Here is a 14852-nt window from a genome sequence, read left to right on the forward strand (position 1 = left end):
ATTACATGAAAAATACTATAGTGTTTGGAAGCATACTATAGATAACTACTTGAATTAAACTGTCATAGTAATTATAATGTTTTTGTGGTACAACATAACTGTAGTAATAAAAATTATTCAGTAGGCTTAATTTTCTATGCTATAATCCTGATGCACCACAGTTTACACTAGCAGTGCAGTATTTATTACAGTTTATTGTACTAGAGTATTCTGTAGCAGTCATCAACAAAGAGTTGTACACATTGTACACTTTACAATGTGGTTCAAAAACATTTATTATAAATTACTATAGTTTTAGAGTTTTAGTTAGATACTGTACCCTGCAGACGAAATAAGAGATGACGAATAGTTGACATTATTTATTTATTTTTGTAAGTGGGGGAAAAGTGCTCCACAATAATAACAGTCTAGTTATGTCGCAAGGGCTTCATTTTCTTTTTTGCTCTGTCGATGAACTTACCATCAACAAACATTTACCACTGCTGCGCATCTCGATGTTCACGTTACGGTTGTTTATTCTGCCGAAACGCCAGTAAATACTTGGATTATTGCAAAACAAGATGAATATTTCATTGCAGCGACGTGTGGGGCTGTTTGTATTTTTTACACAATATTTTAACATATTTAACATTGCTAAACCTGTATATAATCTTTATTGTTGCTGTCAAACAAATTATCACAATCAAAAAAGTTGGCACACATGTATGTAATGAATAAATGTTTCCATTTTTCAGCCAGTTTCTTGAACTTTCCCCCCTTTATGAGCAAAACCTCTGGAAGTCTATAAAAGCTGTTTGGAATTTCTAATTTTGGCCGATTTAAACAATTATAAACAACATAAAACAGAAACATTTTGATGTTCTGATAGCGGTAGAAGAAACACTTCCTGCTCTCCTTCTGAATTTTACACATCATCAATGATGTTATGTGAAAACAACCCATATAATACAATGATGACTGAAATATAAAATGTTACTTAAAACATCTGATTGACAATTCAAACTTTTTTAAGCAAGCGAAAGATCTTTTAATTAATTTTTAATTAAAATAATTTTATTTAAAATAATCAAAATAAATTTAATTAAAATAATCAATAATTTTAATAAATTGAAAAATTGGTATTTTAGAAATCATGTGTTATAACCAATTAAATCTAAGTTGCCTAATTCCAGTAAAATCAGAAAATGAATCTGCAGTAGAAACAGTAGTTAATTCACAGCAAAAATAAGAGTGCTATGACCTGAATCCAAACATTTTTCAAATTTGTAATAAAAAATTCACTTCCTAAAAAGCATGAACCATCAATCAGAGAAAACTTGAAAGCACATTGTTCCAATTTGATAAAGTAATACCTATTGTAAAAGTGTGTGAAATGCCTAATGTCATGTTTGTTGATGTATCTAGGTCAGGGGTTGCCTCGTTCTCCATCACTGTGGAAGGAGATGGTCCATTTACTACTGTAAATGTGAACAGTAATGGCTCACTGGAACTGAAACCCAGGTAATTAAAGAAATACAAAATCCATGGGGGTGTGACATGAAGTTGCGTTTTTGTAGTTTACCTCGTAATTGTAATCGATTTATTGATATTAAGATATTTTGTGTCTAACGTTCATTCATTCATTCATTCATTCATTTTCTTGTCGGCTTAGTCACGTTTTTAATCTGGGGTCGGCACAGCGGAATGAACTGCCAACTTATCCAACAAGCTTTTACGCAGTGGATGCCCTTCCAGCCGCAACCCATCTCTGGGAAACACACACAATCACACACACACACACACTCATACACTACGGACAATTTAGCCTACCCAATTCACCTGTACCGCATGTCTTTGGACTGTGGGGGAAACTGGAGCACCCGGAGGAAACCCACGCAGGACTTGTGTGGTGTGTAAATGAGAATACCAGAATGCATGCTTAAGCAGAAATATGTTTGTAGAGGCACATGAATATGTGCAAGTGTCAAAATAAAACTTTGTATTGAAGGTGCCCTATATAGAAAATCTAGGTATATCTAACAATAGTTGAATAATCAGAGATCAGAATATGGAAATGTTTATACCGCAAGCCTCAGACATCATTGTTTTCTCACTCAAATTCTATGAGAGTAAAACCCCAGTGGACAAACGGCCAATCCGAACACAAAGCAGACTATTACGTGATTCACTGGCAGGCCCGGATTAAGAATTCAGAGCCCCCTGGGCACAATGTCTTGTAGCCCCCCTACCTGGCCCCACCGCTAAAGTTGAATTAAAAAATAAGATTAATATCATATTTTTAAATAAAATTAATGTATAATGTATCTCCGCATTTTTAAAATAAACGATATACAGGACATATATTTCTAGTCTACAAAGATTTAACTTATTTTTAAAGCCCTTTTTGAAAAAATATATTAATACAACTAGTGAAAATTAATGGATTTTAATATACTTGTTCAGGTTCACTGAAGTACTAAAATGTATTTTAATGTATCTAGTCTTCCATAATACAGACACTTATTAATGATTCCTACTTGTCTTCCTTGTGATGATTCTGCGTGTCAGAATCCACTTTTGCTATTTTAAGAACGGAAATATCCAGTTTGTGCCGTGGCGCATGGTCTAACAGGGTTGAGCTTATTCTCTTAATGAGTTACAGGTGTGTTTTGAGAATAAACCAACCAGAGTGTGATCTCCCATGCCCTTCAAGAGCCAGTTGCGCCGCGCCATAGCGCATTTGCTATTTACATGGCGGACTTTGTAAGTAGAAAAACTGAACACTTCACTAGAGAGAAACCAGTTAAACAGCATCTACGAAAATGAGAGATGAGCCTCCTCATTCCGTACTTTAGCTTTCATCCTCGTAAATAGGGAAACATGTTGTATGCACAGACATCAATTAGCCTATAAATAATTAATTTTGTTTGTTAAGTGCAAAGATTTGTTTCAAAACTATTTCTAAATTCAGTTCTAATTTCCAGCAAACTAATACATGAACAATAATAATGAAGTGTGTTTAAAAAACTGAGTTATATTCAAATACACATGCTGTGCCCCATATGGTCTAAAACCTAACAGGTGGACAAATCTAAGCTTGTTTTTAATAAAACAAATACAAATATGCATATAATAAATAATAATGCAAATAATGATAACATTACACAAAAGCAAATTGTTATGAAAAAAAGTCCATGAGATGAAGAATGAAAGTATGGTTTTTATATTTATGTTGGCTAGAAAATAATAATTTTTGTAATATTTTAATCCTTTAATTATTTTTCATTTGTAAAGATATTTGCGTATTGCTGTACATCCTGTGTGTATTAAGCAATGTGTAAGCGAGGTGCACAACTAACGCGCTCTGCGCTGGACTTTAGACCTGTTTTGATCTGGTCTATTGAACCGTCTATTTAAGTTCCTCAAAATAGCAACGCATCTCAACGCGCATCCTTTTTTAGATTAGAACGCCTATGGGTGCACATAAGCGCAAATGCATTTGCTATTTAAACATCGTGGCGCAAAATGTCAAAATGACTCTTGTGCCGAGCTGAAACTAGCAAACATCAATTGCGTCGTGCCTTGCGCCACATTGCGCCGGGTGTATGATAGGGCCCGGAGAGTCTAAAGATACTTTTGTAAGTGGAATTACTTTCTTCCGCAATTCATTCACATCTGCAGCTAACTTAAGAACAGCAGAAACCTTTGCTACTTCATCAATGTCATTTTACAGTTAGTATTTGAAGGATTCTCTAGCGTAATATCTAAAGTGAAGACAAAAATGCCAGCTGATTTTGCTGAGATTTTAAGATTATATGGCTGAACGGCATGAAATACCATCAGTCTACAGAAATTTCCCAGTATTTCTCTGTTGCAATCTGGAGATTAGAATAATTAACCCAGAAAAAGCCAAAGCAATGCAATCACTACCAGATTACTGTTGTGTTTGTGATAAGGAAAAACGCTGAACACATGCAGGCATGTCTTCTTTCTTTCTGTTTACTGAACTAGTCTGCAGTAACAAAAACAGGAGACTCATTAGAAACAGATGGCCAACCAAAAAGAAACTTAGGGCTCTATTTTGACGGTCCATGCGCAGAGCGCAAAACGCAGGGCGCGAACGCTTTCAGGGCATGTCAGAACGCATTTTTGCTAATTTAAGGACGGTAAAATCCGCTTTGCGCCGTGGCGCATGGTCTAAAAGAGTTGAGTTTATTTTCTTAATGAGTTATAGGTGTGTTTTGAGAATAAACCCATTAGAGTCTCATCTCCCATTCCCTTTAAGAGCCTTGCGTTGCGCCATAAGCGCATTCGCTATTTACAGGACATAAAGTAATTCTAAGTGGAAAAACTGAGCATTTCACTAGCAAACAGTTAACAGTTAACAGTTTTTTTTTTTTTACAGAAAATTGTTAAGCAGAGCACCTACTGCGTGAGAATGAGAGATAATAAATCACTTTCACTTTCGCTCTTGGATAAGGAAACCTTTACGCACAGACATCAATTATTCTATAAATAATTAATTGCATTTGTTAAGCGCAAATATTAGTTTCAAAACTATTTCTAAATTCAGTTCTAATTTCCAGCAAACGAATAAATGAACAACACATGAAGTGCCCCTTATGGTCTAAAACCTGACAGGTGGGGAAATCTAAGCTTGTTTTTAATAAAACAAATATAAATATGGATATAATAAATAATACTGCTAATAATAATAACATTATACAAAAGCAAATTGTTATGAATGAACTGAAAAAGCCTCCCGAGATGAAGAAGACATAAAAGCAGTGATTTTTCATATTTACAGTATGTAGGCTAGAAAATAGTATGTTTTTTAATATTTTAATCCTTTATATTTATATCCTATATCTATTCTTATTATATCCTATATATATATCCTTAATATTTAATTTTTTCATATGTAAAGATATGTGCCTATTGCTCTCTTGTGCTTATTAAGCAGTGTGTAAGCGAGGCGCAACTCTGCGCCGGAGTTTAGACCGGGTTTGTTTTGGTCTAATGAAAAATCTATTTTAGTTTCTCAAATTAGCAACGCACCAGCCGTGCGCCTCAGAACGCCTTCCTTTTTAGACCAGAACGCCTATGGGCGCACAAATGAGCGCTAATGCATTTGCTATTCAAACAGCGTAGCGCAACGCCTCAAAACGACACTTGCGCCAAGCTGAAACTAATAAAAGAAGCCTTGTGCCACTATGCGCTGGGTGTATGATAGGACCCTTAGGGTTATACAAAGAGTGATCAACACAAAATACATACATTCCTAATATGTCCCATCTACTATGATGCAAATACATCACTACAACATACAAAAAAGAGCGATCGACTTAGAAAGTCACTTTCCAGATTTATAATGATTTGATCAGCCATAGTTTAAAATTACGCTGGCTTTTACCAGGCTGTATGTATGTGTGTGTGTGTGTGTATGTATATGTATATATATATGTGTGTTTTATTTTTTTTATTTCGGCAAGAATAAAAGCAGTTATAAATTTATTTTTTTTTTTAATTATTTTTGGGACACAATTATTAGTCCTTTAAGCAATTTTTTTCCGATAGTCTACAGAACAAACCATCGTTATAGAATAACTTGCCTAATTACCCTAACCTGCCTAGTTCACCTTATTAACTTAGTTAAGCCTTTAAAAGTCACTTTAAGCTGTATAAAAGTGTCTTAAAAAATATCTGTCATGAATACTTAATGAAACTTCCTGTGCATTTCAACAAAAATAATGCACACCCTCCAGCCAATCAGAATCAAGAATTTTAACAGACCATGGAATAAAACTACATAGCCCTGTATGAAAAAAAATGTTTACCCCCTACACTTAATGAATGGTGTGAATAAGTTTTTGCACCCTTAGTGATTTTTTTTTTTGCATGTTTGTCACACTTTCAGAAAAAGTAGTATAAAATGTGCCAATCATGCAAAAAAAAAAAAAAGAGATAAATCAGTGAAGAGGCAGACACTTCCACATCACTGTGTATTTTATGAGTTATTAAAAAAATACAGTGTGCATGTTGATCTCCTAAATCTTATATAATTGTCTAATGACATGAGCCAAGTCACACCCCTATTTATCTATTAAACAAACATAATCATTAGCCTATAAAATCATTTGAATTCCATTTGTTTTTTTAAAGTGACAAATGTCTCAGTGAGAAGATCGTTTCACTGCACTGCAACAATCAACGTAAGTGTAAAACCTATTCTTCTCATCATAACACTACACTACACATACCCATTTGTAAATGTACACATCCATGCACATATATATATATGTAAATGTATAATATACATACAGTTGAAGTCAGAATTATTAGCCCCCCTTTTTTTCTTTTTTCTTTTTTATATTTCCTAAATTATGTTTAAGAGAGCAAGGACATTTTCACAGTATGTCTGATAATATTTGTCCTTCTGGGGAAAGTCTTATTTGTTTTATTTCGGCTAGAATAAAAGCAGTTTTCAATTTTTTAAAATCCATTTTAAGCTCAAAATGATTAGCCCCTAGCTATTTTTTGTTGATAGTTAACCTAGTTAAGCCTTTAAATGTCACTTTAAGCTGTATAGAATGTCTAAAAATATCTAGTAAAATATTATTTACTGTCATCATGTCAAAGATGAAATAAATCAGTTATTAGAAATGAGTTATTAAAACTATTATGTTTAGAAATGTGTTGAAAAAACCTTCTCTCCGTTAAACAGAAATTGGGGAAAAAATAAACAGGGGGGCGAATAATTCAGGGGGGCTAATAATTCTGACTTCAACTGTTCCTATATCTGTTTGTAATGCCTGTTTATATCAAACAACAACCTGTATATTATGTTCATATTTATTTGCATATTCCTGGTTATTAATAGCTACCTGTATAGTATGTTTATTTATTTGTAATTATCTGACTACAGTTAATACAACTTGTATATTATGTTCAAAGTGCATCCATCTGTAAATATTACCCATAGTTTTCTATAATTGCATTTATAACTTATACCTATATGCTGCACTTGACCTGAACTGCATTTCGTTGCCTTGTACTTGTGCATGTGTAATGACAATAAAGTTGAATCTGATCTAAAGTAGTACACTCAAAAAGTATTTAAAATATATTTAGTTGTTTACATTGTGTTTTTTATAGCATGTGGTGTCCGTAAAGTACCTTCAAAAAGCAAGATAATTGAGGAAACGGATGGAAAAAAAGAAGGCAGAGTGGTAGGAGGACAGGATGCCCAGAGAGGAGCCTGGCCATGGATGGTGTCTCTGCAGTGGCTTGGTGGACATGCATGCGGAGCCACACTGATTGACAGAGAATGGTTAATTACAGCAGCACACTGTGTCTATGGGTAAATGCTGATCTGCAATTCTGCAAGTACAGTTGAAGTCAGAATTAATAGCCCTTCTGAATTATTCGCTTCCCTGTATATTTTCCCCCTATTTTTTCTTTAACGGAAAGAAGATATTTTTCAATACATTTCTAAACATTATAGTTTTAATACCCATTTTTTTATTGTTTTTTAGACATTCAAGCACAACAACTTACAAAATTGCTCCTACAAATAATAGATTAATACAATTATAAATAAACAAATGAATACAAATTTTTATTAATTAATAAAATTACTAAAATAAAAACAAAAAAGAAACAAATAATAAAATAAATACAAAAATAAATAAATAAAAATAATAATAATAAATAAAATAATAGTCATCTTTTATTTTAATCTAAATGAGTCTAATCCTCTTCAATTTAACTATGTCTTGCGTAATTTATGTTTTTTAAATAATCCATGAAAGGGAGAATCTAATTTTCTTCAGTTCCAAATGTTTCATTACATCCCTCATTAGATGTAAATGTATAGATATATGTTACCACGGGGAGTGACACAAACAACTGAGGTGTGGATCCACGTGCAGGTTTATTAGAATTGTCAGGCAAGCAATGGTCAATACTGGGGCAAACAGATGTATGAGGGCAATCCAGAGTCGAAGTCAAATTAACAGGCAGATGGTCAGAGGAAGGCAGCAAACAGAATTAAATAAATAAGCAAGGCAAGGATCAAAACACGGAAAGGCAGACAAAGAAAACTCGTTGTAATGTCACTGTGACAGATAACAAGACTCAGCCAACTGAATGGGTGAGTGTGTGGCTTTAAATAGTGTGTGCAATCAGTCTCTGACAATCCTCAGGTGGTGCAAGTAATCAGTCTAGATGAGGAAGCATGTGTGAGTGTGACCGGAGTGCATGTATGAATATGTAGTCCAGAAATGGGGGAATAGTAGTCCATGAGTTATTGTTAATGCAAGCCAGCGATCTTATGGAATATGATCGCTGGTAATCGTGACAATATATAGATGTAGGAACAGCTTTCTGTTTCCAGTTTAATAATATTAACCTTCTTGCTGGTAGACAGGAAATTTTCTCAGTATGTCTGATAATATTTTTTTCCTCTGGAGAAAGTCTTATTTGTTTTATTTCGGCTAGAATAAAAGCAGTTTTTAATTGTTTAAAAAACGTTTTAAGGTCAAAAGTATTAGCCTCTTTAAGCTATATATTTTCGGTGACAACCATCATTATATAATAACTTGGCTAATTACCCTAACCTGCCTTAGGTAACCTAATTAACCTAGTTTAGCCTTTAAATGTCATTTAAAGCTGTATAGAAGTATTATGAAAATATCTAGTTAAATATAATTTACTATCAATATGGTAAAGGTAAAATAAATCAGTTATTAAAAATGAGTTATTAAAACTTAAAATGATAAAAAAAATTAAAAACTGCTTTTATAAAACAATTAAGACTTTCTCCAGAAGAAAAATCATTAAAGGAAAAACTGTAAAAAATTACAGTTAAACATCATTTGGGAAATATTTGATAAAGAAAAAAATTCACAGTAGAGATAATATTTTGACTTCAACCATGTTGTCAATGTGCTTGTAGCTTTAAAAAAAGCAGGAACATGTACTAAGACAGAAATGTTATTTTGATTCCTTTAGGAGGAATGTTCAGCTGTCAAACTGGGCGGCTGTGTTGGGCCTTCACGCTCAGTTTGAGACGATTAACCCCAACAAGCAAGTCTTTTCAGTGGATCAAGTTATCATGCACAAGCACTATAACAAGAGGACAAAGGAATCTGACTTTGCTCTAATGCATTTAAAGACACCTGTCAGCTACACAGGTACGGAAATAACATTTGATTCTTCAGTTTTATTAACTATACTATATTGACTTTATATTGATACTTTATAGCAATACTATATTGACTATTACTACAGTATATGTTTTATCATACAGTTTTACTGAGATTTAAAGAGCACCAGTTTTTTCAAGATTTAATATAAAGCCTCTGTGTCTCCAGAATGTGTCTGTAAAGTTTCAACTCAAAATACCTATCAGATTATATTTATTATACCTTTATAAATCTGGGAAATGGGAGCTGCTTTAACAGTGTAGCTGTTTTTTGTTTCCTGTGCCTTTAATGCTAATGAGCTGGTTCTACTGCCCACCGTTCCTATGTGCTTGTCACAGCCATAGCCTTCATGTATACATTAGGGATGAGGAACTTTTTGTTAAAATTTTTACGAATTAGATACCACTTATTATTTAAAATATTAATGTAATTTTTTCAAAATAATGTTAATTGAAAAATAACATTATTCATATATATATATATATATATATATATATATATATATATATATATATATATATATATATATATATATATATATATATATATATTAGTGCTGTCAATCGATTAAAAAAAATTAACTAATTAATCGCACCTTTTTAAAATATTAATCGCGATTAATCCCGATTACCGTGTACAGCCAAAATGGATTAAATTCATTTATTTCCTCAAAATTGTACTTACAATACCCCATAATGACAATGTGAAAACTGATTTTTTGAAAATGCTGCAAATTTATATAAAAAGAAAAAATATGAAAAATCTCATGTACATCAGTGTTCACAGCCTTTTCCGTGAAGCTCTAAATTAACCTCAGGTACATTCTGTTTCCACTGATCATTCTTGAGATGTTTCAGCAGCTTAATTGGAGTGCACCTTGGGTAAATTCAGTTGATTGGACATGATTTATAAAGGCATAAGCCTGTCTATATGAGGTCCCAGGGTTGACAGTGCATGTCAAAGCATAAACCAAGCATGAAGACAAAGTAATTGTCTGTAGACCTCCAAGACAGGATTGTCTCAAGGCACAAGGCTGAGGAAGGTTACAGAAAAAAATTCTGCTGCTCTAAAAGTTCCAATGAGCACAGTGGCCCCCATCATCTGTAAGTGCAAGATGTTTGCAACCACCAGGACTCTTCCTAGAGCTGGCCGGCCATCTAAGCTGAGTGATCAGGGGAGAGGGCCTTAGTCAGGGAAGTGATCAATAACCCGATGGTCACTCTGTCTGAGCTCCAGCGTTCTTCTGTGGAGAGAGGAGAACCTTGCAGAAGGACAACCATCTGTGCAGCAATCAGGCCTGTATGATAGAGTGGCCAGATAGAAGCCACTCCCCACCTGGAATTTGCCATAAGGCATCTGAAGGACTCTCAGACCATAAAAAACAAAATTCTCTGGTCTGATGACAAAAATTGAACTCTTTGGAGTGAATGCCAGGCGTTGCGTTTGGAGAAAACCAGGCTCCGCTCATCACCAGGCTAATACCATCACTACACTGAAGCATGGTGGTGGCAGCATCATGCTGTGGGGATGTTTATCAGCAGCAGGAACTGGAAGACTAGTCAGGATAGAGGGAAAGATGAACGCAGCAATGTACAGAGACATCCTGAATGAAAACCTGCTTCAGAGTGCTCTTGACCTCAGACTGGGGCGAAGGTTCATCTTCCAGCTGGACAATGACTCAAAGCACACTGTCAAAATATTAATGGAGTGGCTTTACAACAACTCTGTGAATGTCCTTGAGTGGCCTTGCCAGTGCCCAGACCTAAATCCTATTGAACATCTCTGGAGAGATCTGAAAATGTCTGTACACCGTCGCTTCCCATCCAACCTGACAGAGCTTGAGAGGTACTGCAAAGAGGAATGGGTAAAGATTCCCAAAGACAGGTGTGCCAAGCTTGTGGCATCATATTCAAAAAGACTTGAAGCTGTAATTGCTGCCAAAGGGGCATCAACAAAGTATTAAGCAAAGACTGTAAATACTCATGTACATGTGATTTTTCAGGTGTTTTATTTTTAACAAATTTGCAACAATTTCAATCACTCTTTTTCACATTGGCATTATGGGGTATTGCGTGTAGAATTTTGAGAAAATAAATGAAATAATTCATTTTGGAAAAGGGCTGTAACATAAAAAATGATTAGGAAAATGTGAAGTGCTATGAATACTTTCTGCATGCACTGTATATTGTATATACTTATTGTTTATTATACTATTATAATGCCATTATTAATTATTAAAACTGATATTTAGCAAAAGAGACAAGGAATGCTTCATATTTTTCAATGAAAATAAAAGAAAGCAGTTATGTTATAGGCTCAGTTTTGTTATAAATATGCATAGAGTGAAGATGACAGTCATGTAACTACATGACGCCTCAACGTTTTTGGTGTCTGTTAAGTTGTTAATATCAAAAGTAAATTAGGCAGTTCCTTATATCATGTTTTCATCTTACTGTTAAAATTATGAAACAATGTAGCCAGATTGATGCGAATGGCATTATATAGTACACGGTTCCCTTGGAAGATTTACTCGACGTGTCCTTGGGGGCTTGTTTTTCATTTCAAACTTACAAGGACGCAAGACTGCGTTTTGTGTACTTAATATTGAGAAAAAGCCCCAATCAGATTGGCGAATGTCTGCAGCCATGCTTCCATTTTCAGATGTCTTCGTTTCCCCCCATCCACACTGACACAGAGCAGCATCATTTTAAAATGGAAATAGCCTCTTTAGTGTTTAAAAATGCTTCGTTTTTGGGGCTTGAAAACTCTGGGGTTATGTGGACAGAAGGAATAACTATTGCAAAATGTATGCGTTTTAAAACTAAAACGTATTAGTGTAGACACACAAAAAGATATTTTGAAGAACGCTGTAAACCACTGGCTTCCATAATATTGGTATCTTCTACTTTGGATGTCAATAGTTACCGGTTTTCAGCATTCTTTAGAATATCTTACCTTGTGTTCGACAGAAAATAGAAACACATAAAGGTTTGGAACTGCTTGAGGGTGAGTAAATTAGACTTTTTTTGGGGGGAACTTTGACATTGAAAACTTGAAATTGTTGCTAAAAATCTGCTTTCCTGTCACAGGAATTACAAAATTACATAAACAGTGATCATTTACCACTACTTACAAAGCTACAATGCAGAGTTATATGCAGTTTTTAAATTTCGTTTGGGATTTTTTTGTCTGGCAAGTTTGGAAAGTGTTTGCACCAAAAATGCCAAATATGTATGTAATAATGAATTTAATTATTAAAAAGAAAACGCAGATAACAGGAGTGGATTCTATTCTTTCAGATTACGTTCAGCCTATCTGCCTACCAGATCCCGGAGCACACTTTGAAGAAGGGAGAAAGTGTTTTATTGCTGGTTGGGGATTACTGTCTGAAAGCGGTCAGATTTGTGCATTGTATTTTACTTTTTTGTCTTCCTAGTTTGTATTCGTTTGGATATGGATTTTATAAGCTCTGTTCTTGAACTCTAGGTTTAAAAGCTGATGTGTTACAGCAGGCTGTTGTGCCTCTGTTGAGCAACACACAGTGTCAGAAATGGCTGCCTGAATACAACTTTACAGAGCGCATGATGTGTGCTGGGTATGCTGAGGGTGGAGTGGACACTTGCCAGGTTTGTATGTTTTTCAAAATACATTTTAATTATTTAACGCTTATAAATAAATCTAACGCCAGGTCAACTTGGTTATAAAGCTGAAAGTATTCTCAATTCAGCATGTTTTTTTTTTTTAACTGACGTTTCCACTCTTGACTAATTACAGCATTCAGTTTAGTTAAAAATAAATATGAAAAAAATCTGCGTGCTTTTTATTGATTATACATGATGTCATTTTCTGACAATTTAAATATAAAGATAATAATAATTATATATGGTGGCGACTATTTGCTATGAGAAAATAGTTGTCTAAGCAATATGTGCTTTTTAACAGAGAAGGAGTCACTTTTGTTAAGGCATTTCCTATTTATTAAATGTTCTTCGAACGGAGTCATGAGGACGGAGAATATGGGTGAAGCAGCAGGGCGATTAACATTGATTAACATAAATACAAATGAATTATAATAAGATGTCGCTAACACCAGGTGGAAAATAACTGTTTATATAATATTTAAAATAACTATTTAGATGCTGTTCATACACATGAAATAGGCTAAACCTTACTAAATACCCACGAGCCACCTGTGACTTTCGTCTCAAAATAGTTGTCATTGGATTAGGGACTGATTGAAGGTCTTGCATGTTAACTATTTACTAAACTGTTGTACATGAATAAATTATTTATTTTTCATAATTTCTCATTTAAAAAATTGCATTGGCTTAATTAGTGAACTTTTGACAGGGGGATTCTGGCGGTCCGCTGATGTGTGAAGAGGAAGGGCATTGGGTTCTTGTGGGCGCAACGTCTTTTGGTATCGGTTGTGGACGACCTCAGCGGCCTGGAGCATATGCTCGTGTCAGTCAGTTTGTTGACTGGGTAGCAGAGAACCGACGGCTGTATTCAGATTGGAAAGGGTCATAATTAAGTGTGCAGTGATATACATTTTTTTCTTGGTTTCCATGGCCTTTTAGACACCCTAAAGAGTTTGTAACTTCATTGTCACTGCTAAAAACGTGAGTGGTGGAGGAAAATGTATTTGTTTGTGACCCAATAGGCTCCTTATGTAAAAACGACATTGAAAATGTCATTAATGTCATCAAAAACACATTAAAAATGTAAATCGATTTAATGTCATTTGACTATCTTAATGTAAAAGGGTCATTAATACTATAAAGTGCCATTAAATAAAAAAATAAAATAAATTTGGGATTTTCTCTTAACCACACAGTTAAATTATTTAGACTGTAAGAAATTATTGTTGGTCAGCTCCTGCACTTTTTATAAATAATCTGCAAGCAGAAAAAACATTAAAAAACCTCAAATTGTGTCAACCCTGTCATGGACAAATTCAAAGTAGTATAAGTATATTTCATTGCAGTGTGATTATAAAAAATCCATTACCTTTCGGAATTGAAAAAGAAAAAAAATGAATTCACTGACATTTCATGAAAAGTAATACATTCTGATTGATTTTTGATGTTTTTTGACAACAATTTTAAAAGTTTATTTAATCAAGGTGGTTTACAAGCATTTGGAAACACAAAATTATGTGTACGTTTGTAATTGAATCTTTCAGATGAATAATTATGTTATAATACTGTTTGTGTTGTTGTTGTTTTTTTGGCGGTCAAAAGGGTGTGGATATTAAATGGACATCAAGGTTTTGACATAAATAATTTGCATTTTTGACTTTTTTTTCCATGTCAATGTCAATTTGATGTTGTTTTGACATTAAGGTGCCCGCTGGGATTTTGTCAGTAATCATTGCTAAAATGTGATATTGCTAACTCAATTGCTAACTCTTATTTTGTAGATACAATGTTGAAGTTTACTAAAAGGAATATTAATTTGCTAAGTAAATAAAAGACTTTCTTGTAATGGTTAAGAAGTTGGTTGTGTGTTGGAATAAAAAAAAAACGAATTCCCTTTGTCGTTTGTCTGCTTATGTATTTACACAGAGAGTGTGTTCAGGTCATTTCAGAAAACAAATATCAAACAAAAAAAATGTATTTTCCATCAAGCACAACGGAATTTAATTAGAATGAATACGTTTGGCTT

At 33.9% G+C, this 14852-nt stretch overlaps 1 protein-coding gene across 1 annotated transcript in view; it reads left to right on the forward strand.

Annotated features, from left to right (window-relative positions):
* The window catches only part of tmprss15 (transmembrane serine protease 15), a 51449-nt gene extending 36730 nt beyond the window's left edge, over positions 1 to 14719 (forward strand). The window contains exons 19-25 of the mRNA XM_068216127.2: positions 1405 to 1500; positions 6142 to 6191; positions 7135 to 7339; positions 8992 to 9173; positions 12485 to 12580; positions 12672 to 12811; positions 13536 to 14719. Coding sequence (XP_068072228.2) covers positions 1405 to 1500; positions 6142 to 6191; positions 7135 to 7339; positions 8992 to 9173; positions 12485 to 12580; positions 12672 to 12811; positions 13536 to 13715 — 949 coding nt within the window. The 3' untranslated portion in view covers positions 13716 to 14719. The remainder of the gene's footprint in view (positions 1 to 1404; positions 1501 to 6141; positions 6192 to 7134; positions 7340 to 8991; positions 9174 to 12484; positions 12581 to 12671; positions 12812 to 13535) is intronic.
* The last annotated feature ends 133 nt before the right edge of the window (positions 14720 to 14852 follow it).

The sequence above is a fragment of the Danio rerio genome, chromosome 21 (genome assembly GCF_049306965.1).
Source record: "Danio rerio strain Tuebingen ecotype United States chromosome 21, GRCz12tu, whole genome shotgun sequence".
Classification (NCBI taxonomy): domain Eukaryota; kingdom Metazoa; phylum Chordata; class Actinopteri; order Cypriniformes; family Danionidae; genus Danio; species Danio rerio.